General features: G+C 35.0%; 1 protein-coding gene across 7 annotated transcripts in view; it reads left to right on the top strand.

Moving 5' to 3' along the window:
* LIPI (lipase I) overlaps positions 1 to 18,584 on the top strand; it is a 54,402-nt gene extending 35,818 nt beyond the window's left edge. For all 7 annotated transcript variants that reach the window (XM_084991716.1, XM_084991713.1, XM_084991714.1 and 4 more), the window contains exons 9-10: positions 3,042 to 3,218; positions 17,982 to 18,584. In XM_084991716.1, the coding sequence (XP_084847842.1) occupies positions 3,042 to 3,218; positions 17,982 to 18,069 (265 nt within the window). In that variant the 3' untranslated portion in view covers positions 18,070 to 18,584. The remainder of the gene's footprint in view (positions 1 to 3,041; positions 3,219 to 17,981) is intronic.
* Positions 18,585 to 27,557: the final 8,973 nt, after the last annotated feature.

Raw genomic sequence — 27,557 nt, 5'->3', positions numbered from 1 at the left:
TATTAATAATTATTTGCTGATAAGTTTAGTCATGTTTTAGGATTTTAACTGTTTTAGTTGCCAGGAAAGTCAGAGACTTTTAAATGATATTTTATTTCCCTTTTCAAAGTTAAAATAGGAATGCTTGCTTGCTGTAAAAAAAAATGTGTTATATTATACAGTAGAAAATGAGAATCATCTATAATTACATAGTCCAGGGATATTCAAATTTTTTCATTTGATTTATACCCGTTCCTCTTCCTCCTTCCCTCATCTTCCTTCTGCTTCCCTTCCATCTCCACCTCCTAATTTTTCTCCTTTCTTCCTCTTGTAATGCCCTGGGGCATGCACACATTTTTTTATTTGGCAAAATTAAGATTCTTTTTGTAGATATGCTCTGCATTCTGATTTTTATATGGGATGCTATAATGAGGTCATTTGTCCTATGTCCCTAAAAATCACTTACACATCATAAAATGATACCAAATGTATTAATATGGCTATTGTAATAATTTATGTGAAAGATAATGAGGACCTGGGTAAAGTCAGTGGAAGTGGGTTTTAAAAATTTAGAATAGATTTTTTTTTGGCTGTGCCCGTAGCATGTCTGTCCCTAGGCCAGGCATTGAACCTGCACCACAGAAGTGATCCCAGACACAGCAGAGATAGCACTGGATCCTTAATCCACTGAGCCACCAGGGAACTCCAAAATAGATTTATTTTCATGATTAATTAAAGATATGAAAGTGAAGTGGAAAAAAACTGGAGTGACTTTGCATTTTAAGCTTGGCAACTATTTAAATTATGGTGCCATTCACTGAGGTGGGAGATACATGGAGAGAAGCCAATTTAATCATTCAATAAAATTTCTTGAACTGTACTACAAATTAAGGACACAATTTAGGACAAACTAGATTCCTGTCCTTCCATAATTTTTGTCTAGTAAGCAGATAAACTTTATAAATAAAATGATGATGTTCATCATTACTGTATTCAAACAACTTTCAGTGAATATCTATATTAAGCTAGGTACTGTGCTAAGGGCTGAATATACTCTGTACTCTGATGAGAAAAACAGACATGGTCCTACCCTTATTAATTTTACAGTCTAATAAATGATACACAAGTAAACAAATCATTTTAAAATATGTTAATAAAATCTGTGAAAAATATCTTGAGGTAAATTTTGGTGTGTTTGGGAACATAAAATAGGGGATGTGAAATCGTGGGTTCACTAATACTTTCTCTATGGACATTTTATATTAGTTGATACCAAAATGAGCAGCAGCAGTTGGTCTGCTCTATTGCATTACAGGCAGAGTGTCCAATAAAGGCCAGACTCCTGAAGGAGGAGGGAGCATAGCCCATGTCAGGTGCTGAAGGAAGTTTATTATGTATGAGACTAGAGGCAGGGAAAGGACAAGAATGATGAGAGAGGTAGAGAGGACCTGGATTTTGTAGGAATTAGAACTTATAGGACATACTCAAGGATTTTTATTGTATTCACTGGGCAAATGAAAACCAATGAAGTGTTTTAGCTGGGGAGGTCCTGTTGGGGCTAGGATTGGATTTTTATTTTGGAAAAATGATTTGACCATAATGAGCTAGAGCAAGAAAAGACAATATACTGATGCAAGAATGAAGGCAAGGAACAATGGTGCCATGAAATAAAGGGTGGTGAAGATGGAAAAATGAGGATGGATTCAAAGCAGATTCAGAATATTTCGTCTATAAGGTCAGTAGGCATTTAGGATCAATTAGATATAGGGGTTGAAAGAGACGATGATCTCAAAAATTTAGCCTCATTGTCTGGCTTGGAAAAAAGGTGTTGGCACCATTTAAGAAGATGAGGATATTTCTAAGTTTTAGGGGTATTTTTTGTTTGTTTTGTTTTGTTTTGATGAGAGGTAGGTGTTGGGAAAGATGTCATTAAATTTGAACTTACTGAGCTTCAGGCATCTTTGAGATATTCAAGTAGGCAGGGGGAATAACAGTGGATATATGTGAATGGATCTCAGCAGACATGGCTGAGCTAGAGGCAGACACTTAGTGTTCAGGAGCAAACAGTTGGTGTTTGGAGCCAATGGAGTAGATATGAATTTGTAAAGAGAGACAACATGTTTCCATCTGGAAATGTTGACTTTGAAGTATCTCTGAGAAATCTAGATAAGCTCTTAGATGGAAATTAGAGATCTGATCAACCATGTTATATTCGGTGAAAGAGGAGGTAGTCACTCTTCCAGGAAGGACCGGGGATGGGTTTTGAGGGAAGTAATAGCAACTGTTGTTGGACCTAGCTGGTGTAGAGAATCAAAAGGAGAAAGGAGCAGGGACAAATATAAGATTGCATGCATTTTGGGTATCCCACGGGTTGTTTTTCAGCTATTTTATATGTGATTATTGCCTTTGCTCAAGTAAATCATTGTTGCTTCAAAAGAAGAAATTTTTTCAATAGATTTTTAAAAAACATTTCCTTTCCTCTTCTTTCCCTTCCCTTCTCTCCTTTCCTCTCCTTCATGCTTTTCCTTCCTTCCATCAGATCTCCCAACCTTCCTCCCTCCCTTCTTTTTTCCTTCCTTCTCCTCTTCCTTCCCTTTCTCCTCCTTCTTACACTCCTTTCTTGTTTCTTTTGGAGTTAGGCAGACCCACGAAATGATACAGTGGCGGAGAATAACAAAGGATTATTATTTGAGGACATAGCCTATTCAAAGAACAGTCATAGTTGTTCAGATTTCTATAAACAGAAGCAGAATATGACTTCTCCAATCTTAGATAACTAACTGTACAATCTAGACACCTAGTCAGAAAGATAAGATGTACCACTTTTTCTCAAAAAAAGTTTTTCCACAAAATTTGAGTGTGGGGATACATATATTATTATTAATTTATTTTGTTTTTAATTACTGTTTAAATTATTTTAACACTTTTTCGCACATATTTTTTGTTTGGCCTTGTTCCTGTAAGATTGGTTTTTCTATCTAACATTGATAAGATTATATTGATTTTAAAGTTGTATTCTATTGCAAATTACTCATATGCCGTGTATCAAATTTTCTGTTTAGGAAGAACAAATTATTTTATAAACTTCAAGAAGTCAAGATTCTTGCTCAGTTTTTAAATGATGTTGTAAATATTTCAAGCATTAGTTTGGCATATTTTCAGAGCTCAAATCAGCAATGTTCCAAATGCAAATACACTATCCGGCGTCTCATGTTAAAATCACTTACATATCCAGAAAGGTAAGAAAACTAAATTTTGATTTTAATGTTATCTTTTACACTTGAAAATATTGCTTTGATAAGGAGTTGTTTGAAAATTCACATAGTTAAATAACTGTTTATCATGTGCTTTAGATTATATTTTATAAATATTAGAATATCTAGAAGGTACAAATTTTATTTGGCTTGGATGAGATCTGGAATCAATGTTACCCAAGTGAAGAAAAAAACACATACAATCATTTCATGAGACGTAAGAAACACGAAAAAAGTGAGACAAATCATTTCAGTGGATTTCTGGGTGGCTAGGAATCACTTTGGTTGACTGCAAAATTTTCTCTTTATTTCTCTTTAATGTACCTGTATTTATATATTTGATGTCCTAATTACCTTTTTGTGATTATCAAACATAGTAAATAGTAATATTTGGAGAATAAAATAATAAACAAAATAAGTGATAAAATATGCATTTAGATGAAGTCTATATCAACAGAGGAGAGCTGGGAAAATTCTTTAAAGTATAAGATATTTTGTAAGCTTTTGGTATGAGAATATTTAGTCATTCAAAAGTCAATGAGTGAGATGTCACTGTAAAGGAAAAAAAAAGGCACTTTTACTTTGCATTTGATTGAGATACTTACAAAAATACCAAAATATATGGATGTTTTCAGTTAGGAATATTAGCAACACCCATTCCTTAGGAAAGAATAGCAAAGAAAGGAAGAGAAAGTTTGGGAGGTCATGTTTAAAGGACTAGAGCTGCAGGATTTTTAATCTTCAACTGACCTCTGTTGAAGTATTGTTGTACTTGTTATTGTTGTTGTTAATTAATTAATTAACTAACTTACATTGCTTTTTTAGGGCCACACTTAGTTCCCAGGCTAGAGGTCAAATAGAAGCTGCAGCTGCTGGCCTACATCACAGCCATAGCAACACGGAATCCGAGCCACATCTGTGATCTATACCGCAGCTTGCAGCAATGCCAGAGACTTAACCCACTGAGCAAGGTCAGAGATCAAACCTGCATCCTCATGTATACTAATTGGGTTATTAACCCACTGAGCCACAATGGGAACTCTCTGTATCTATTAATTTAACAATGCAAAGCATCTACTAAATATAAGAGCAGAAACTACATTCGTAGCCCCCAAAAATAGTTTTTAAAGAGGTCAAGGTTGTTCACCATTTATATTCCATAGTCTCCTCCATTCATACCTCTCTGAACAGCAGGATGGTGAGTATGAATGAAGAAGTCTAATAGATTTCCATATGGCTCAGCAGGTTAAGGATATGACATTCACAATTGCTGTGTCTCTGGTCGCTGCTGTGGTGTGGGTTTGATCCCCTGACTGGGAACTTCCGCATGCTGTGGGAGCAGACAAAAAAAAAAAAAAAAAAAAGGATTCTAGTTGTTTCAGTTTACTGACATCCTCTGTTTCTGGCACTTGAATGTAAAGGATTTATGCTGTCCTGGAATCAAGTATCCTCTCTATATATCATAACTGGAAAGAGAAGCAAAAGAGTTTCTTCCTCAGTTTTGAAGAACCATATGTTGTAAGTCTTGGCCAGATGCCAGAAATTTTAGCTAGAATCTTTGTACATAAAACAGCCCACAAGCTCACTATGAGAAAGAGGGATTTAGTTCCATACATATGTGCAGTAAAAAGGACCAAGGATGCTCTGTATATGGGCAAGTGCCAGGGCTAGACTCTCATCTCTCATTGTTCAAGCAGAGGTGAAGATGAAAAACACAACAACAACAAAATGGTACTTTGACTTCATCAGCAGCAACATAAAGATCCAATAATCAACTTTAGAAATAAGTTTGACTTTTTAAAAGATTCATGACAAGAAGTAGGAAATTACATAAAGCATTGGTTGGTGTTCTCAATAATATTTAAGAAAACAGTAATCCATGAAGGAGCAAGTGAAGAGCAATGATGAAGCAACTGCCTGAGATGAAAAGGAAACAGAGTGAAGAAACTAAAGTCAACATCAAATTTAGTATCGACATTAGAAAGAGTAGAATTGATCAAAAATGTAGAAAACATTTTAGTAACCTACAGAATGAGGTGATATAAATAATAGAGAAGACTGGGAAATTTATTGGGGAAAATAATTAAAACACAAAAATATAGATACCTAGTGTTGCTGGAGGAGACACAACAGAAGAACTAATTACAGATATGATGAAAGAAAACACTCCTCAACTGAACAGAAGATACAAATCTCGAATTGATAGAATAAACTAAGAACCAGGAAACTAAGAGAGCAAAATTTAGACCCACTCATATATTTCATTTTTTAAATTTGGTGATGAGTATAAAATTCTGCAGTGTAATCAAAGAAATCTTCATGGAATGGAAGATTTAATGTTGCAGCAATGGCCATTCTTATTAAACACACATACGTTTTACATGACTCCAATCAAAATCTGCAGAAAAGGAAAACAATCTGGAGTTCCCTCGTGGCTCAGTGGGTTAAGGATCTGCTGTTGTTACTTCTGTGGCTCTAATTACAATTGTGGCATGCAGGCTTGATCCCTGTCCTAGAAATTTCTACAAGCCACAGGCATAACAACAACAACAACAAAAACAACAATAAACTACAGAAGAGATGGCTCTTCATAATTAACATGAAGTAACAAATTATTGACATGGGCCAAGAAAATGTGAATAATGAGAGTAATGTTTATAACTTTAACTATAAAACAGTAAAGCAAACTCCAAAATATTTAAAAAGTTTGATACTGGCAGAAGAATATAAATGCATTTAAGAGAGTAAAAGGAAAACTCCAAAACATGGTTTTGCAGATGATGTCAGAAACTTTTCAAGTGGTGACACAAGAATAAATGATTGACAACTGAAAATGCCTGATATCTTAATTATAACATAGCCAAAATTAGTTATAGATAGAGTAAAAAATTAAATATAAAATGGTAAGCAGGAAACATAGGCAAATTTTTGTTTGAAGAATAATGAAAACCAAGACAGAGCAACTCAACAGAAAATGTTGCTCAGTTTACCTCCATACAGATAAAAAAATTGCATGTCACAAACATTATTAACAAAAGAAAACTTTTGTAATACATGAAATATAGAAGGACTAAATTATTTACATATTAATAATTTTTACAAAATATATAAAAGGACACATCCCAGCTGAAACAGAGAAATACTTTTTTGGTTAAGACAAAAAACCTGGGTTAATTATAGATTAGCGTTTTCCTCTCACACTCCACATCCAGTCATAAAAACTGTTGTCCCTACCTTCTAAACATTATCCAGAATTTAACCAGAATCTCAACAAAAGCCGAAGACCTCACAATGGTTTAGAAGATCCCACCTGACTTGGGAACTGCACCTCTACTATCCTATACCCTTCCACCCCAGCTCTTCCTTCACTGAACTGGTTCTTTGGCTCTAGGCTTGGAGGCCTGCTTGCTGTTCCTTGAACATACCAGGCAGGATCTTTTTTAGAACCTTTCCACTGGCTCTTTCCTCTTCTTGGAAATTTCCTTCCCTAGAGGGCTAACTTGTTCATCTCCCAAGATTTTCCTCAGATGTCATCTTTTCAATGAAGCCTTTCTACCACTCCCGATCTCCCTTACCCTGCTTAAGTTTTACTTTGTTTTTACTCATAGGACTTACGGGTAATATACTATATTCTTATTTATTACACCTTTTGTTTATTGTTTGGCTATCCTCATGTAAAATTTAAGTACCTGGAGGACATTGATGTTATCCATTTTGTTCACAGGAGTACTTCAAGTGCCTAAAACTGTGCTTGGTACACAGTAGGTACCAAGTGAATAGTTGTTGAATGAAGAACCACAGAAACAAATAAATTGACAAAGGACAATTTAAAAAATTAAAGGGATAAAGATTTAATAGTCATATTTTTAAATATGTAACCCCAAGAGTATTCAAATAAATTAAAATTAAGTCAATGAGATATATCTCTTCCCAAATTGGAAAAAAAAAAGTCTTTTGTTGCTAAAGTTATACAGAAATTGCCACTGTGCTTCACTGCTGGTAGGTGTATACACAGGTAAACATATTCTGGAAAGGATTTAGGAAAATATGTCAAGAACCCTCAGATGTTAATACTTTGGGCCCATTATTTCTTCTAGAATTTTTACCTTAGAGACTAGGTAGCATAGGGTAATGTTCAGAGTGCCTCAGCTTGAATTGAATATAAATTCAATTCCTTACTAGCTCTGTGACTCTGGCAAACTGATTAATCTTTTTGTGTCTCAGTTATTTTTTTATCTATAAAATTAGAATAGTGATAGTCTACTTCATAAACTGATCAAGAAGTTTAAACATTGTAACATTTATAAAGGATATAAAATATTTTCTGACATACAATAAGTATTATACAAATGTTTGTTAAATAAATACAAGGAAATAGAAATGCACATAAGTATTTCTATGGAAGACAATTTTTTCAGTCTGATTTGCAATGCTGAAAATTAGAAATAAATTAACTGCTCAGTGAGGCACTTGATACATTTAATATGGAATATCCATAACATGAAACATTAGGCAGTCATTACAATGGCAAAATTACCATAACATTTGGTTAATGACTCATTTTTTAATGTAACAAATACATGTGTATACCATAATTATGAAAACCTTAATGAAATTATTTTTTCTCATAAAGGGATATTGATAAATTGAATTTATACTGATATTAAATGAAGGACTTTCTTAAGTTGTAATTTGCTATATACATTAACAGTTATTGCTTTTCTTGGTTGATATATGAAAAAATTAACATATACTAAAATTGGTATTTACAGAATGTGAAATTATTGAATATTTTTATATTTAGGCAAGACATTTTTTTGGATTTTGAAGTTTATTATGTGCTTAAAAAATTATTTCCATATCTACCTCTTAAATTTAAAAAATTGCAGACTCTTTAAAAATGATGAGGCAAATAATAGTTTTTGGTAATTATCAGAATTGAGATCTTTAGTTCCTCTAAAAATAAAAACAGTGAGGGTTTGCTGTTTTATTATTAGTAAGTACTGTTATCTAATTTATAGCTCAAAAGGGAATGGATAAATTAAATAATGCCATATGGATTGTCTTCATCATATGCCAGCTGGAGAATAAAACAGATATCAGGGAGTTCCCATTGTGGCTCAGTGGTAACAAACTCAACTGGTATCCATGAGGATACGGGTTTGATCCCTGGCCTTGCTCAGTGGGTTAAAGATCTGCTGTGAGCTGTGGTGTAGGTCACAGACACTTGGATCCTGTGTTGCTGTGGCTGTGGCATAGACTGGCACCTATAGCTCCAATTTGACCCCTAGCCTAGGAACTTCCATATGCCATGGGTGGAGCCCTAAAAAGCCAAAAAAAAAAAAAATTAAATAAAAGACATCAGTAGTAATTAGGAATGTAAATCAAAACTAAAAAGAAGTATTGCTTCCCCCCTATTAGAATGGCTATCATCAAAGAGACAAGAAATTGAGTTGGCTAGAATGTGGAAAAAAGGAATCCTTATGAACCACTGGTAGGAATGTAAATTGTTGCAATCATTATGGAAAACATTTGCAGATTCCTCAAAAAATTAAAAATAGAACTACCATATGATCCATCACTTCTACTTCTGGGTATATATGCAAGGGAAGTGAGTACAGGATATGGAAGATTGAAGAGATATCTGTACTCCTATGGTTATTGCAGCATTGTACAATAGCCAAGATATGGAAGCCACCTAAAGATCCATCAAAGGGATGAATGGATGAAGAAAATGTGGTGTGTGTGGGTGTAATGGAATATTACTCAACCACAAGAAAGAGGGATATCCAGCAGTTTGTGACAACATGGTAAGGTCCTGAGGGCATTAGGGCAGGTGATGTAAATCAGACAGAGAAAGATAAATATTGTATGCTGTCACCTGTGGAAGCTTAAAAAAGCTGAGCTCATAGAAACAGAGACCAGAATGGTGGTTAATGATGCAGGTTGGCTAACACTATGGTGGTAATCATTTTATAATGTGTAAGTGTATTTAATCAATACCACATTGTATACCTTAAACTAACACAATGGTATGTAGCAATTATATCTCAATAAAACAAAATAAATAAAAAGTAAACAAGCGAATACAGGGATGAACATGCAAGGATGCACAAAAAGTTACAAACTATAGAAGTGATCTTCTGATAGCTTTTAATTTTATCTTTTATTTTTTGTCACATAAATAATGTGTAATGTTGGAGATGTAAACAAAATATACTTCCTAATAGCTGTGGACAGTCTGGTAAATACCAGTGCACCCCATAATTTATTTCAGTGTCATGGAGGACTTATGTATAAATTCATCCTTTTCCAAATTAATTAAATATTAAAATTAGCTTTGGCCTCTATGCCTTACTTCATGTTAACTTCTGCAGTTATTTAATATTGTATTTCATTAAATAGTTTCAAAATTCTTTGAAGATATTATACATGAAACTTAGATTTAATGAGGGTATTTGGTTTAAAACAGCTAAAGAACTGTCTTTAGGTCTTTAGAGAGTAACCTCAGAAAACCAATTTACAGTTATGCTATTTGTGCTGAAGTCTTTATCATTTCATTTTTGTCTTTTAAACTGCCTGGTTAAAAGATCAAGGGTACTTTGGGAGAATGTGGGAATTGGGACTCTAGAATTCTTAAGGCTGTATAAATGTAATGATTTTGTCAAAATGATTTAATGTTTTTATAAATTTTGTTCATTTATTCTGAAAACTGTCCCCCAGCTTTACCATTCACACCCCATTTTCTCCTGGGTCCTCAAATGATGCTCTAGCTCCTTGTAATGTTGACAGGTGATACAGAAAAAGAACTCCAAACTATGTGAACAGTGGGAGCAGCCACTGTGTGTTTCTTTTTGTCTTTCTGTCTTTTTAGGGCCTCACCTGCATCATATGGACGCTCCCAGGCTAGGGGTTGAATTGGAGCTGCAGTTACTGGCCTATGCCACAGCCACAGCAATAAGGTATCCAAGCAACATCTGCAACCTACACCACAGCTCACAGCAACGCCAGATCCCTAACCCACTGAGAAAGGCCAGGGATCAAACCAGCATCCTCATGGATCCTAGTCGGATTTGTTAACACTGAGCCACGATGGGAACTCCATGTGTTTCTACATGTAATGTAAGGTACACCTCATAGAAGAATTAAGTGGTTTTAGTGTATTTGGAAATGAGTTTTCATATAAAATTTGAGTTTTTAATGAACAAAAGGTTATTATACCTAAATATTTTTAGAAATTCAATGTTAATTATCATATGAAGGGGCAAGATATTTTATTCATATTCTACTTCTAAAATTATTTGTTTGGATTAAAATTTTTTGCAACTATATGAAAATTTTTAAAATATTTTATAATTAAGATATCTTTCTAATTTGCCTAAAAATTATGACACAATTTTAACTGGTAATTTTGTAATTGGGCAATGTAATCAGAAAGTTTCAGGTTATAATCCTAAAAACTCAGCACATATCCTTTTATTATGCTGTAAGATAAAATTATAGGTAAAGGCAGACAGGCATGTTCACTATTATATGACTCACTGTCTTAATCATGTTTTAATAGACAAATGTTATTATATACACCTCCTTCATTGGTTAAATAAGAAAATAGGGTAAAGTCATTGGGATATACTACAGAGAAAAATATAGTCATGCATGTAATTTTAATTTTTATGTAAAATTTAAACAGTGGACAGACTATGAAAATTTACTAAATTTATAAAATGTAGAAGCATTATTTCTACTCAGGGAAAAAAAACCAAAAATACATTTTGTGGGTGGTTAGCAAAACTCTTAACATTCCCTGCTGGCTGGGGATGGTAACAGATGCTTGAATGAAATAGATGATTTAGGTTTAATTATCTAGGTAATTACCATCACCATTTAGTTGCCTTTTCTATTTAGATCTACCCATACAGATAATGTGCCAATTAATGAGAATCAACACTGCCAGATTATTGAGAATGTGAGTTATAAAAATGTTATGCCGTACGATCCAGATTCAAACAGTAATTAGCTGTCTGTAACAAACTATGAGAGAGACTACACAAACAACATAGTTCTCCTGGGTATTCCCAGTAGACTAGTAAATTTAGGGACTGAGAGAAATATTCATATTGGAGGCACCCAGATGATTTCCTGAGAAACGTTAAGCTAAAGCTACTTTTAAGAACTTTACTTAAAATATAGTCTTTTTGGAATACAGTTCTATGAGTTTTAATAAATGCATAGTCATGTAACCACCATGCAATTAAGATATAGAACACTTCCATCACAAAAAACTGCCTTGCGCTGCCCTTTTATTTTCAATTTCCCATTCCTACTCTCTGGCAACCTCTGTACCTAGATTTACCTTTTTCCAGAACATTATATAGATGGAATTGTATAGTATGTGGCTTTTTAGGTTTGGCTTCTTTCACTGAGCCTTTATATCTTTATAATTCATCATGTTGTTGTCTATATCAATGGAATGTTAGTAATGAATAAGATTTCATTGTATGGATATACCACAGTTCCTTTATCCATTCACCCATGGGAGGGAATGTAATTTGTTCATATTTTTTGACATCTATCAATATTTATCCAAAATAAATATCTGCCTGAAGGTTTTTATGTGAACATAAGTTTTCATTTCTTTTGGATGAAAGAGAAAGAAGAGAGATTGCTGGGTCATAGTGTGAGGGTAAATTTAACTTTATAAGAAACTGCCAGATTATTTTCCAAAGTGACTCTACATTTTGCATTCTCAGTGACACTTATCGAATTCCATTGTTTTCTTGCACCACAAACTGCACTTTCACCAGATTTTTTGTTGTTTTTTTTATTTTTACTATTCTAATACTTGTGTAGAGGTAGTTCACTGTGTTTTAAATTTGAACTTTTCAAATGACAGATGATGTTGATGACCTCTGCCATTTAATTGAGGGTATTTGCATCTTTAAATTTAGTGTAATATTAGATACAGTTGATTTTAAATCTGTTCTCTTGCCATTTTGTTTTGTTTGTCCCATCTGTTCTTTGTTCTGATTTTCTCATTGTCTGCCTTCTTTTGGATATATTGAGGTCTTATGGTTCCATTAGATATCCTTTGTGGGTTTATTATCTATAACATTTGATTATGTTTGTGGTTTCTTTGGGGTTTACAGTATATTATTACATTACATTATCTTTATTTCATCACAGTCTACCTTCAAGTTAATTTTACCACTTCAAATATGAGAGCCTTACAGTAGTGTAATTCCATTTCTCTCTCATGCTATTGGTGGCATACATTTTACTTGCACATATGCCAAAAACAACAATACAATGTATCATTTTTTTAAAGAGATATGCCTATTAAAGATACAAAGACTTAAGAAAAGTCATATATATTTTTTGACATAGTTATCATTTCTGGTGCACTTCTAACCCTTATGTAGATGCACATTTTCATCTGGTATAACTTACCTTGTGGCTAAAGATGTTGCTTTAAGATTTTTTTTTTTATAGGGCCTAATAGTTGTGAATTCTTTAAACTTTTGTGTGTCTGAAAAAGTCTTATGCTTATGATGTACAAGTGATGTCCTTATTTTGAAAGATAATTTTTCTGGGTACAGAATTTTGGTTTGATAGTTGTTTGTTCTGTTTGTTTGCTTGTTCTACCTCTTTAAAGAGGTTGCTGTACTATCTTTTACCATGTAATGATATTAATGAGAAATCTATTACTATCTTTCCTTTTTCCATGAAGAAAATTAGCATTTTTTTTCTCTGGCTGGTTTTAAGATTTTTCTCCTTTATCAATGATTTTAAGCAGTTTGATTATGATGTGGTTTCTGGAATTTTTTCCATACCTCTTGTGTTTAGTATTTGTTGACCTTCTTGGATCTATGAGTTTAAAGATTTCATCAAATTTTATCTAAATTTTTAACTTTTGCGATTCTTTTTTTCTGTGTCCCTTCTCTCTCCTCTCCCTTATTAGGCTGATTGAAGTTTCACTGATGCTCTGTGAATTTTTTTGTTATTATTATTAAAGTATAGTTGATTAGAATGTTTCCTCAAGTTATGTTTAACAGCAAAGGGACCCAATCACACACATTTCCCTGTGCTGTACAGTAGGGGCCCATTGCCCATCCATCCCAAATATAACAATTTGCAACCAAAAATCTCCAAAAGGCCCATCCATCCCACTCCCTCCCTCCCCCTGGAAACCCTAAATCTGCTGTCCTTGGCCATGATCTATTTTTGTTTTTTTAGGTAGGATCATCTGTTACATATTTTATATTCCAGAAATAAGTGATATCTTATGGTGTTTGTCTTTTTATTTCTGGCTTACTTCACTTAGTATGAGAATCTCTAGTTCCATCCATGTTGCTAGAAATGGTGTTAGTTTATCTTTTTTTTATGGCATATACCAAGATATACCACATCTTCTTTGTCCATTAATCTGTCGATGGGCATTTAGGTTTTTTCCATGTCTTGGCTATTGTGAATAGTGCTGCAATGAACACAGGGGTGCATGTATCTTTTTCTTTTTTCTTACTTTTTTTTTTTTTTTGGTCTTTTTTTGCTATTTCCTGGGCCGCTCCGCGGCATATGGAGGTTCCCAGGCTAGGGGTCGAATCAGAGCTGTAGCTACCGGCCTACGCCATAGACACAGCAACCCGAGCCGCGTCTGCAACCTACACCACAGCTCACAGTGATGCCAGATCGTTAACCCACTGAGCAAGGGCAGGGACCGAACCCGCAACCTCATGGTTCCTAGTCGGATTCGTTAACCACTGTGCCACGACGGGAACTCCATGTATCTTTTTCAATGGAAGTTTTTTCCAGATATATGCTCAGCAGTGAGACTGCTGGATCATATGTTAGTTCTATATTTTGTTTTCTGAAGTATCTCCATACTGTTTGTACTAATTTACATTCCCACCTATAGTGAAGGAGGGTACCTTTTTCTCCATACCCTCTCCAGCATTTGTTATTTGTTGAATTGTTAATGATGGCCATTCTGACATGTGTGAGGTGGTGCCTCACTGAAGTTTTGATTTGCATATATCTAATAATTAATAATGTTGAGCATTTTTTTCATATGCCTGTTGGCCATCTATATATTTTCTTTGGAGAAATATCTATTCAGATATTCTGCCCATTTTTCAATTGGGTTGTTTGTTTTTTTGTTGTTGAGTGTCATGAGTTGTTTGTACATTTTGGAGATTAGATCCTTGTCTGTTGCATCATTGGCAAAGATTTTCTCCTATTCTGTAGACTGTCTTTTTTTTTTTTTGTCTTTTGTCCTTTTAGGGCCTCACCCACAGCATATGGAGGTTCTCAGGCTAGGGGTCTAATCGGAGCCCCTGCCCCGGCCTACACCAGAGCCACAGCAGTGCTAGGTGTGAGCCACATCTGTGAACTATACCACAGCTCACAGCAACGCTGGATCCTTAACCCACTGAGCGAGGCCAGGGATCGAACCTGCAACCTCATAGTTCCTAGTCAGATTTGTTTCTGCTGCGCCATGACGGTAACTCCAATTGTCATTATTCTTCAAGTTTACTTTTCTTCTGTAATGTCTAAGCTGATATTTATCCTATCCAGGGTATTTTTAATTTCAGATATTGTAGTTTTCACCTATGCAAGTTTTATTTTAATCTCTTAATATCTCTCATGTCTCCACCTAACTATTTGAACACGTGAATGAATTGTAGTTATAACTCTTTCAATATCTTTGTCTATTGATTCTCACCTCTGTTCTGGGTGTCTCTTGGTTTTGATTGGTTGACCTTCACATGGGTCCATTTTCCTGCTTCTTTTCATGCTTGGTACTAGATGCCAGACATTGTGTATTTTGTCACATTAGGTGCTCCATATTTTTGAACACTTATAAATATTCTTCAAGTTTATTTTCAAGATGCTGTTAAGTTACTTATGAACAGGTTAATTCTTTCAGGTCCTGCTTTCAAGGTTTTTAAGGCAGGCTTGGAATAGTGCTAAATTTAGGGTTAATTATCCCCACTTCTGAGGCAAGACCATTCTATTCTCTTTACTCAGTGATCATATGGCAGGTGGGAAGAGGCACCTTTGTTAGTGCTGGGAACCTTATCCTAGCTAACTTTTTAAAAGAATACTATATGCATAAATATGGTGGTATGTTATACAAAAGCCCTAGGGAGCTTTTTCAAATAAAGAGACATGTATTTTGTGTAATTTGGTAAAATATATATAGATTAAAATGAAAACTAATGGTATTTGAATTCTAGAGAGATTATTTTTTGATTTCTTCTATTTTTATTAAAGTTTATACTTTATAAATGTACTGCACTCATTTCTGCTAACTCATGGTGAAAAAAGCATTGGAAATGCAATAGTCAGTGCTCTTTAAGTTAAAAAAAACACTAAATATTGTTCTTCTCAGGATAGTTGAACATACGTCACATCTTTTCTAAATTATAAAGTTTAACTTTTTTTATTATGAGGAGAAGGAACTATTAATGACATAGGATAAGTAATCTCAAAGTAAGAGACCTAGCAGTGGAACTAGATAGGCTTTTTACAATGCAAACAAAAAAAGAAAAAAGAAAGAAAGAAAATCTTTCTCACATGTTTTGGTAATATTCAACTTTGGTAGGCATGATGATCTTACCTAAACTGTTTTGTAATGCTTGCAGAGGACTTGTAAAATATGGAATATTTAATAAAAATATACATTTACTACATTGAACATATTTCAGTGGTAACAGGGTTGCAAGATTTTATTGTAGAAAATAAATAAAAACACATTTGCCTTAATATATTATAAATATATGAACAGGACAACTAATGACTAAGGTAATTTATTAATAAGTTTAATGACACTCTTTTTCTAGTATGAAAAGTTAAAAATGAGGTGGATCAGGGAGAATCCAGAGCATTGAAGACTCAGTGAATAAGAGTCATAGCATGACAGATGAAAAATTTACATAAGTATATATACATTTGTTAGTGGAAGTGGTAAAGTCATTCTTCTGCTTCTTCCTTCCTCTCTCCCTCCCTACAGTTCTTCTTTCTTTCCTTCCTTCCATCTTTTTAGGGCCACACTTGCGGCATATGGAACTTCCCAGGCTAGGGGTCGAATCACATGGGATCCAAGCTGCATCTGCAACCTACACCACAGCTCATGGCAATGCCAGATCCTTTAGCCCACTACGTGAGGCCAGGGATCAAACCCACGTCCTCATGGATGCTATTCAGGTTTGTTACCACTAAGCCACAATGGAAACTCCCCCACTTATTTCTTAATAATGGAGAAAGGATGATGTCTGATTTTCAATTATATTCTGATCTCTGGTAATTTAACATAAAGCTATTTTTGTTAACATCTAAAAATCTTATAAGATTGAGGTACTGTCATTTCACATTTATTTCTATACTATTAAACTTCCTAGATGACTTTATTATTTCAAATGGAAAATAATATAGTATCCTGTATTAGCTTTTATCATTAAAGATGAATATGTCTGTATTTTATTACTTTTCAAATATTAGATATAGGAAATTGATTTAAAATTGAATAATTTAACCTAACAATAATGTTAAATATTTTAAAAATGTATTTAATGATGTCTTAATCAAGCTAGGAGACAAGGCTCAATCTATCTCTTAAACTAGAGCAAGTTCATTTGTCAAATAAAGGTGAGCCACCAGCCCCCGTGCAATTGAATTGGTCTCTTTCCTTCACTAAGTTAGTATGACTGATGCAGGAAATTTCCGTTTATTACTACCATTTTTTCTTTAGCTCTTTCTCTGAACTTTGACCCATCTTTGCTTATTCATTGATTACTTTTTTGAAGGTTTTTGAGGTATTAACAGGGAAAAAAAAATATGACTAGAAGAGATAGCTGATTTACCACAGCGACTTGACTTTTCAGAAATCTTCAGATACTACATACACAATCTCTCCAAGATACAGAATACTTTAAATTTTATGTCCATTTTAGTAGGTGGCAGAGGACTGATTAAATCATTTGGCAAAAAATTGCCTGTGCAACTCAGCCCAACTCTTGGTGGCTGATGGTTTGGTGGCTATCACAGTAGAAGAAGTGGCCTAGATACTAAGAGTTGAGTTCACTTTTCAGCTATTTCAGTATCCAAAATATTTTTTTTATTAATGTATGGTTGATTTACAATATTTCTTCAACTTCTGTTGTCCAGCAGAGTGACCCAATCACACACAGTTCTCTGTGCTGTACAGTAGGAGCCTATTCCCTATCCATTCCAAATGTTACAGTTTGAATCTATCAACCCCAAATTCCCTGTCCATCCCACTCCCTCCCCACTCCCCTTGGCAACCACAAGTCTGCTCTCCATGTCCACAACCTGTTTCTGTTTTGTAGATAGGATCACCTGTGCCATATTTTAGATTCCACATATAATTTATATCATGATATTTGTCTTTCTCTTTCTGACTTACTTCACTTAGTATGAGAATCTCTAGTTCCACCCATGTTGCTGCAAATGACATTAAGCCAAAATATTTTGCATTCAATGTAAGTATTCCAATGAAGCAGCTATGAGAGGGGTTGTTGAAGCACAGAGAACTTTTTCTTTCTAACAAATATTGTATCTGTTCATCCCTATGTAGTCAAATGAGACAGAGTAGAAATGATCCTGTAGGTTTGTTTCAACTCCCTGCATTTTAAGAAGTAGTTAGAGGCATAGAATATTCTAATATTTATGAGAAGAAAATAAACTTTACTGTTTTACTAATAGTTTTTTTTTCTTTTTTTTCCTTCATAGACCACCACTTTGCATCTATAATTTTGTACTTGAAGAAAGCAGAGAAATAGTTCTGAGTCCTAACATATGCACACTAACTGAAATATAAGATGCCTTTTTCCATCAAATGTAACAACTTGTTTGTGAACTAAGAACTTGTAAGTAGGAGTAATGCAATTCATATTTCTTTTAGAATGTATTGCTCAATCTGAAATTCAGATATTTCTACTTCTTGAATATGTTTTTAAGAACCAAACATATAGGATATTTTAAAATGCATATGGCAAAACATTCTGAAAATATTTGAAAGCTGTTTATTTCTGTTTACCTTCATTAAATGTTTTTCATTGAGTGTTCCCCTTAGTTACTTATTATTAATAGATAATATGTCTTTAGAAAAAAAAGAGAAGCTTATTACTTCCACATACTGTCTAAATAGTATTGTTTTCCACTCAGACTGCAATAATAAATAATTGAATTTTTTAATTTATAAATTTATCATTTAGAGAAATCATTTGGATTAATGTATATCTTGTTAACATAAATGCACCTTCTTTTTAGTGATCTATTTGGTATTTTGTAGTGCTTTGTAAATAAAGTCTTTGTTTCTGTGGAGCACAATAATCTATGGGCCTGTTATCCTTAATGTCAGATCCTGGGTCTGCCACTTACTAATGGTGTAATCTTGAGTAACTAAATTTACCTCACCATGTTTCAGTTAGCTAAGAAACTTAGCTGCAAACTAAAGTTTGCAGATGCAAACTATTACATTTAGAATGGATAAGCAATGAGGTTCTGCTGTATAGCACAGGGAATTATATCACTCGTGATAGAACATATGGAAGATAATAAGAGAAAAAGAAATACATATATGTATGACTGGGTCACTTTGCAGTACAGCAGAAATTGACACAACACTGTTAATCAACTATTCCCTAATTTTTAAAAAAAAGCTGAAAAATGTTTTTTGCAGAAAATTTTTTTGTGAAGATTGATTCAACTTTTTGATTGGAATCTGCCTGTAGTGATAATAAAAATAACAACAGCTAACACATATAACACTGTTTTCCTGGAACATTTTAATTCTTTATATGTATATTAATTTATTTAATACCTACAAAAATCCTATGAGATTGGCCTTGTTATCTCCACTGATGAATAACTGAGACACAGGAATGTTAACCAGCTCATCCAGGATTATGTACAATATCAGAATTGAAATCTAAGAAGCCTCTCTCTTCAATCTGTAGTTTTATTTATTTATTTATAATCATTTATTTATTTTTGCTTTTTAGGGCTGCATCCATGGCGTATAGACGTTCCCAGGCTAGGGGCGGAATCCGAGCTACAGCTGCCAACTTGCACCACAGCCACAGCAATGTGGGATCCAAGCCATGCTTTCAACCTACACCACAGCTCATGGCATCACCACATCCCCGACCCACTGAGCTTAGCCAGGAATGAACCCACATCTTCATGAATACCAGTCAGATTCGTTTCCATGACACCAGAATGGGAAACCCAGAGTCTGTAGTTTTAATCCTTATGTTAATGCTTCTCTAAGGATCAACATGTTAACTGCTATATTTATAAATGATCACATTCAAAATAAAGTCATCCCTGATTATCCTTGGCAGATTGGTTGCAGGACCCACCACAAATAGCAAAATCCACAGATGCTCATGTCCCATAGTTGGCTTTTCATATCCATGTTTCCACATGCATGGATTCAACCAACTGCAGATTACACAGTATTAGTATTTATTGAAAAAAATCCCTGCACAAGGACCCATGCAATTCAAACCTGTAGTGCTCAAGGGTCAACTATAATAATCTAAATGTCCTTAGTGTTCTTCCATTTACACATTTAGCCCAGGAATATCCTGGGCCTCACTTATATCTGAATGCTCCCAGGGTTGGTTTGTTTCTAAACCAATCTGTCAACTACAGTCAGTCTCTATGCTTTTGATTTCCTGCTGTATTAGTTTGCTGGGGCTGCCATAAAAATATCACTGACAGGGTGGCTTAAACAGCATAAATTTATTTTCTCAGAGTTTTGGGCTAGAAGTCTAAGATCGAGGTGTTAGCAGGTTTAGTTTCTTCTGAGGCCTCTGTCTTTGCCTTGCAGAGGGCAACCTTCTGTCTCTGTCCTCACATGGTCTTCCTCTGTGCACTGTGTCTCTTTCCTGTGTCTGAATTTCCTGTCATAAGGAGACAAATCAGAATGGGTTATGGCCCACCCTAATTGACTCATCTTAATTTAATCACCTCTTTAAAGACCCTATCTCTAAATATAGTCACATTCTGAGGTACTGGGAGTTAGGCCATTAGCGTATGAACTTTGTGGAGAAACAGTTCATCTCACAATAACGTCCATCACTCAGTATCTCTAAATTGATGACCTCTGCTACTAAGACATTTGCAAGTGAATTGGGGCCACTGTTGGTGCCTATCTAGAAGCCACTAATATGTTAAGACTCTTGATGTATTAGATGTATGCTCCAGGCAGAAACTAGTAGAAGGCTCTTCATATTTTGCTTAGGGGTTTAAGCAGTGCTTCCTGTACCTCTACTGTCTTCCAGTCCTTGAAAACAACTCCTTCAGTTTCTGCTGCAGCCCTTCACTCCATAGGCCTCTGATGCCAGATACTGTCTCTCTCCTGTCACTAAGGCATTTGCTTGCAAACTTCTCACATTCTTAAAATCACGAACACAATATAATTTCACTCAATTAGTTTGCCAGATAGCCTCAGAAATTGTGAATCTCAGTTTGTGACATTAATGACATTTAAAATTAAATAAAATGCATTAGAGATATGTTACTAGGTGCAGAAATCCTGCTCCAGTATTCCTGATTGCTTAGTGCCTCGGGATAACAAAAGAAACAGTAACTAAATTGTCTCATAGCTTATCGAAGGACCTTGTAACCCTCATAACAAAAACTTCTTGTCATAGGTGATAGAATCTTTCAGGGATAAGATATAAACTTAAGAAATGTTCATAGGTTTTCATATTTCAATATCTTCACCAGTATCCTAATCCCCTCCAGTTTTGTTTTTTTTGGTTTTTTTTTTTTGTTTTTTTTCCAAGATGAACAATGACAGGAAGACTTCGGAGCTTGTCTTGGGGGTGAGGGAGGGAAACTCCTCTGATCCACAATGTGTTCATAGCCTTCAAGCAATATTTTAGTCATATTTTTTCCCAAATTTGTAGAAATCATAGATCAAAAATAGTATTAAGAGGGAAAATGCACTTTTCAGAGGACCATAATGAGGCACAGGTATTTTATAGCATTTATCTAGGACAACAGAGGGAATAGATAGCCATCACATGCAAAATGCTTTACACCAGGCTGCTTTGATCAGATGTGGAAAGCTGCAAAGAGGTGAGCTGTTTTAATACTTTATCCTTCAGGATGTCTACCTAGGACCAGTCACAGACTGGGACTCAACATTCTTGTTCAATGTCCTTTCAACAATGTAGTATTTTTAAGTTAATATGAGGACTTACCTAATTAAGTAATATGTTCCTTATTTTATTAAATATGCTTTGTTTGTTCCTCCATTGAATAATAAGCTTCATATTTAAAAAAATATCACCAACAAAGCAACAAATCATACTTTGTTACCCACAATGGTTGCTGAAATGACGAGTGGATATAATCAAAGGGCAACGAGATTTCATTTAACAAATTACAATTTTAAAAAGTTACATCATTCAGATAAATTATAGTACCATTTCGATTTATCAGATGATTTTGTGTGTGTGTGTGTGTGTGTGTAGTACAGAGAAGGAACAATTATATAAGAATACTTACAATCTGTTATGTTCATAAAAGTGTTGTACATTATAACATTTATGCATTTAGCTCTGTTTTTCACATCATTATCATAGTAAATACGTAATGATTACTATGTGCAAGTCTGTATTTTAAGTCTTTGACTTGCAATATTCCATTTAGTCCTTACAAATGCCCTACAAGTTTTGTAGCTTTATTACCTTCAGTGACTGAGGGGATATAAATAGAAAAAAACAATCCTTCAGACTATTACTTCAATACTGAAAGATATATTTGTTGCGCTTTGATAATGATTCTATTGGGTATATATTAGGCATTATGTAAATATTTGCGAATGAATCTATGGATGAATGGGTGAACAGAAAGCCAGATCCTCTGGATAAAAGGCACAGGATAAAAGAGGGAACCTGGCCCTGAGAAATTTGGATGTGGCTGGTCAGTGTCTGCCAACAACCATGGAGCTTGCTGCATACAAACATCCTGGCAAGTCACCAAACACATGTGCTGGTTTTCTGTCTGTGCTTTTAGGATCTTAGGATGAAAACACTGCTAAAATTTACCTAATACCTGAATCCTGCGTCAAGGCAATACAACCTACCTCTCCAAGTGGCATAAACAACATTGCCGGAGAACACTGGAGACAAAAGCATTATGAGATGCAGGACTTCAATGCAGAGATAACATTTTCATTGATAATTTCTTTTATCCTATGAACATGTGGACATGAAAAAAGAAGGAAAAAAGAGAGGGGAACAGCTGGTTATGCAGATGGTGTTGATGAGTTGAATTTGGATTTCTGTACCATGGCTTAAGTTTCTGGAATGTGAGGCCCTTGGCTAGGGGTAGAATTATATATCTTACGAGGACATGGAAGAATGTGTTTGCGTGTAGGCTAGCAGTCATGATTAAAGTGTCTTAAGTGGAACATAATATTGCAGAAACAGAATATTATAGAAGATTCAAAGCAAGAGATCATTCACCCAGAGTCATTAGGACCTACTGAATAGTCTTCCAGCTTTCCTGTGGGTTCCTATCAGCACCTGCCGGTTCTTAACTCGGATTTGCCCTTACACTTTCCTTCCCGCTGGGACCCTTTCTTGGCCTTTGCAATGGTTAACTTGTTATCTCTGTCAATTTAGTCCTTCCTTTGCTTTTGCCTCATCCTCTTTTTTTCCCCAAACATGCTATTTCATGTATCTGTTACAGCATGGGGTATTATAACTCTTTCTTTACTTGTTCATATCCATCACTAGAATGTGATCTTCCTGAGAGTAAGGAATTTCGTGTTATATACACATCTTTGTATTTTCAGGGTCTTGATGAATGCCTGGCTTGTTTCAGGGGCTCCATAAATATTTGATGGGAGACTAAATGCAAAACTAAATAAATGAAGCAGAAAGTTTATTTCTGACTTAGTTGGGGAAGAGTGGGCAGATATTAGCAACTGCTGGCTATTTAGAAGAACAAAATGTTTCAAGTGGTTGTGGTTAGAGAGCAGAGGGCTTTCAGTACAGCAAATTTAAAATTATCTGTACTTGATATTTTTTTCTAAGAGTGTAGTAAAACCAGATTTGATTTTAATACTAGATGACATTTGTCAAGACAAATAGAGTATTTAGGAATAATTTACATTTATTTATTTATTTAATTTATTTTTATTTCTCCAATTTTATTTTTTAATTATTTCCCCAATACAATTTTTTTTTCTACTGTACAGCACGATGACCCAGTTACACATACATGTACATATTCCATTTTCACACATTATCATGTGCCATCATAAGTGACTAGACATAGTTCCCAGTGCAACACAGCAGAATCTCATTGCTAATCCATTCCAAAGGCAATAGTTTTTTAGAACTGAATTCCAGAATTCTTTTACATATATTGTTACAGTATTAAAACATTAATGCTCCAAACATACAGATGAACAATATATTTCAAGTATACCCTTAATAATTCTCTGGGAAAAGAAAACAATTTGTTGAGTTCCCATTGTGGTGCAACAGAAACAAATCCAACTAGTATCCATGAGGATATGGGTTCGATCCCTGGCTCCACTCAGTGGGTTAAGGATCTGGCATTTCTGTGAGCTGTGGTGTAGGGTGCAGATGTGGCTTGGATCCCACATTGCCGTGGCCATGGTGTGGGCTGGCAACTGTAGCTCCGATTCAATCCCTAGCCTGGGAACTTCCATATGCCACAGGTGTGGCCCTAAAAAGCAAAGCAAAAAAACCCCCAAAAACAGAAAACCAACCAACCAAACAAACAAACAAAAAACTCCAACAACAACAATTTGAGGGTTAAAAAAATAAAATTTCCTGCAGGCATGGATTCTGAAATCATTGGAGCTTTGTCAGGGGAACTCATTATAAGTTTTCAAAGGATTTTTCACTTTCTCATATTTGTCAATGTTGTGATTTGTCTTTAATACAAAATTAATTAACAAAAAGTTAACCTCAAAATTAATCACAATATTAATCACAATATTCTAAACTTCAGGAGAAGATGCTAATACGCAAACACAAACAGGACATTGAGGCAGATAGCTGAGCTGAGAATAAGGGAGAAAAGTGACCCACAGCTCTGTGATTCCATTTCACTTTTCATCTGGAGGTATATGGTCATTTATCTACTGGAAAATAATTACTTCTGAGAGCAAGAAATTTTCCAACCTCAACTACACTCTCCCCATTATTTCACTTTCCAGTAATCAGGAGCCCACAAGTCCAGGAAAATTACATTACTGGAAACAAATATAGACAGTCAACTATGGTTTGGCACCTGTGGAAGATTGTTTTGGTAAGGGCCCCGAGTTTGTTCAAATCTCCCTGTAACCATTCCTGCAGATAAACCCCTCAAAGCCTGACTTTGGGTTTGAACATGTGTCTTATCTTGGATATTAGCACAAAACCAAAATATGATACAAGCGCTTGAGTCCTAAAAGGTACCTGATGGCCTTGGATCCTAGACACATCATGTTAAAATGTCCAAGGTAGGCTCCTGGAAGGATGAGACACTGAATGGAGGACAACTAAGACAGCCCAGCCAAAAGCTGCCATCCAGAGAACTGACCACAGACACCGAGGCGGGCAGAGCTGTCCCAGAACTGAAGATGCACAAAATCACGAACTCAATAAAGACACTGTTTGGGGTCTGTTTTAAGACACTTTTTTGGGATGGTTTGTTATACAGCAAAAGTAAAGCAATGTATTTTCTGAAACTTGAAATAGGTAGAGCAAGGATGATACAATAAGTTGTGTGATATATAAAAAACTGATAGATACCAAAGAAAATATAATATATATCTTATAAAGTATGGTATCTAAGATTATATATATATATATATAAAACTCTACCATCTGCAAACAAGGCTGTGAGTCTTCCCTTCCAAAGTTATTAGTAATAATAATACTATCAACCAACAAAACACAATGGAATACACTGCCCTTATGACAAATAAGAATGCAGTAGAGTGGGAGGATATAAAAACATACACAGAAACGAATAACTTCCCTATATTATTAGCTAGAAAGCACTGAAAATGCAATTGTAAAAAAGATCTAATTGACTTTTGCAATGAAGAATATACCTTGTACATTATTTTTATAAAACATTGATTTTTATGTTTATAAATCTATTGATTACAGAAAATGGAAAAATAAAATTAAAATTCAAAATCATAAAACCTCATCATTATGAGTACTTTTCTGAGATTTCTCTTTCTCTCCACTTCACTGATTCACTCCAAATCTGTTATCTTTGTATAAAAAGGTACCTTAAATTTTTTTAGATCATATTTGTCAAAAACATAGAAAGTTCTGAGACACTACCCAACGTGCAAACTAACGAGTTTTTCTGCCAAGTTTTATGGGTGCTGGCTAAAGATTTCTGGTTCAGAGAAAATATAACCTCACATTAGCATAGCCAGAGTCTCCAGGTTTGACAGCTCCAGGTCTCACAGGGCAATGCAAAGAGGGCCAAGTGATTCCTGAGTATCAGAGTGCAGGACAGAATCCCCAGGCTTAGGAACTCAAGTCTTGAATTAAGGCACTTCACTTGCAGAACTTTCTCCCAGAGGGAAACATTATATTATCTGTATCATACTGAACAGTAAACAAGTCTTTCCTTTACTCCAGAAAGAGACACTGTCTTATATTCCATAGCTGTTTCCTTATAGACATCCTCCAAAAGATATTCAAGAACTAGGAGGTCAGTGCTTACAAATTGTACAGAATTGAAAGAGACCCAATAATTGTATCTACCCTCCCCCATGTTGCCTACAAAATTCTATTAAAAAAAAAAACGGTTAGGGTGTTCCTGTCGTGGCTCAGTGGTTAACAAATCTGACTATGAACCATGAAGTTGCGGGTTTAATCCCTGGCCTTGCTCAGTGGGTTAGGGATCTGGCGTTGCCATGAGCTGTGGTGTAGGTTGCAGATGCAGCTCGGGTCCCGCATTGCTGTGGCTCTGGTGAAGGCCGACAGCTACAGCTCTGATTAGACCCCTAGCCTGGGAACTTCCATATGTCGAGGGTGTGGCCCAAGAAATGGCAAAAAGACAAAAAACAAACAAACAAACAGTTAAAAAAATATACAACAATATACCTTTAATGTGCTGTCATATTCTGGAGTTATATTAAAAATTACTCTAAATTCTGAGTCTAGAAGGATAACAGGGATTTAATTTTATTTAGTATCGCTCTAAAGAGTAATAATTATAACTATGAGTTATTAAATTTATAATATTAAGAAAGAAACAATAATGTTGTAAGCTGATATACAAATAATGCCAGCCACCATCCTTAGCTGTAATAGTGAGCGCGATGATTATTTTCTGTGGTAAAATGGAATGTAGCTTGGCACAATTGTGGTAAGATTAGAATGTATGAATTAAATGGTAAATTTTCACACATAAGTGGGGCAAGTGGAGTTGGTTTCTGAGAAAAAAAGAATCTTGACAGAAATGCCCATGAAGCATACCCCTTCATAGTAAGAACTGCCAGGACATCAGAACACCTACATCAGTCAGAACTCTGTAGAGTCCCCTATGTACCAACTGCTATGGTATGAGGAGCAATCAAAGCTAAACTCAACATGCAACACCCACATTCAAAGCTACCAAGTAAGGAGTCTTAGTCCATGGTAGCTCTGCATCAGCCTGAGAAGGGGATTATTTTTGAAACATTTTATCAAGATTGTAAATATACTCTGCTCACTTCCTCTGGGGTTGACCATATTGAGTGCATTTATTTATAAGTGTGGAATAAACATATAAACTACGTGTTTAGGCGTAAAATGTCGTGATGAACAAATGCACAGTAGAAAACAATGCAATGCCTCTATCACTGTCATTATTTTTCCCCTGCAATCTCATCTTACAAAATAAGCTACAGAAGGAAATTGGTCATCCCTCAAGATTTCATGTCCTAAGCATTTCTGAATGCACCTCACAGAACCGGAGTGCCTGGGTTCTGACTCTATTGGAGGATGGCTCCTGTCTAGTGATGTGGTGCTGGAAAAGGGTTTCAAGTCCAAGCCTGGGCATCAGTCCTGAGTTCAAATCTTGGCTCTGCCACTTACCTCCTGGGTACTTTTTATCTGACTACCTAAGTCCCCCCGGCCCCAGTCTCCTCAGCTGAAAAATGGTGAGATTAATTACACTTTCTTAACAGGGTTGGTATGAAGATTAAATAACTATACTGTCTAAAACATAATGACAGAATTAACAGAGATTTAGTAATTATCATAATTACTACCTCTATGCTTGGAAGAGACCAGAAGCAGGACATCGGTAATT

Source organism: Sus scrofa, chromosome 13 (genome assembly GCF_054392235.1).
Source record: "Sus scrofa isolate SSC_HxYL_T2T_F1_AM1 chromosome 13, Sscrofa_HxYL_maternal_Yorkshire_Landrace_v2.0, whole genome shotgun sequence".
NCBI classification, from domain to species: domain Eukaryota; kingdom Metazoa; phylum Chordata; class Mammalia; order Artiodactyla; family Suidae; genus Sus; species Sus scrofa.
Note: the sequence above shows the minus strand (reverse complement) of the source record. Positions and strands in the feature narration are given on the sequence as shown.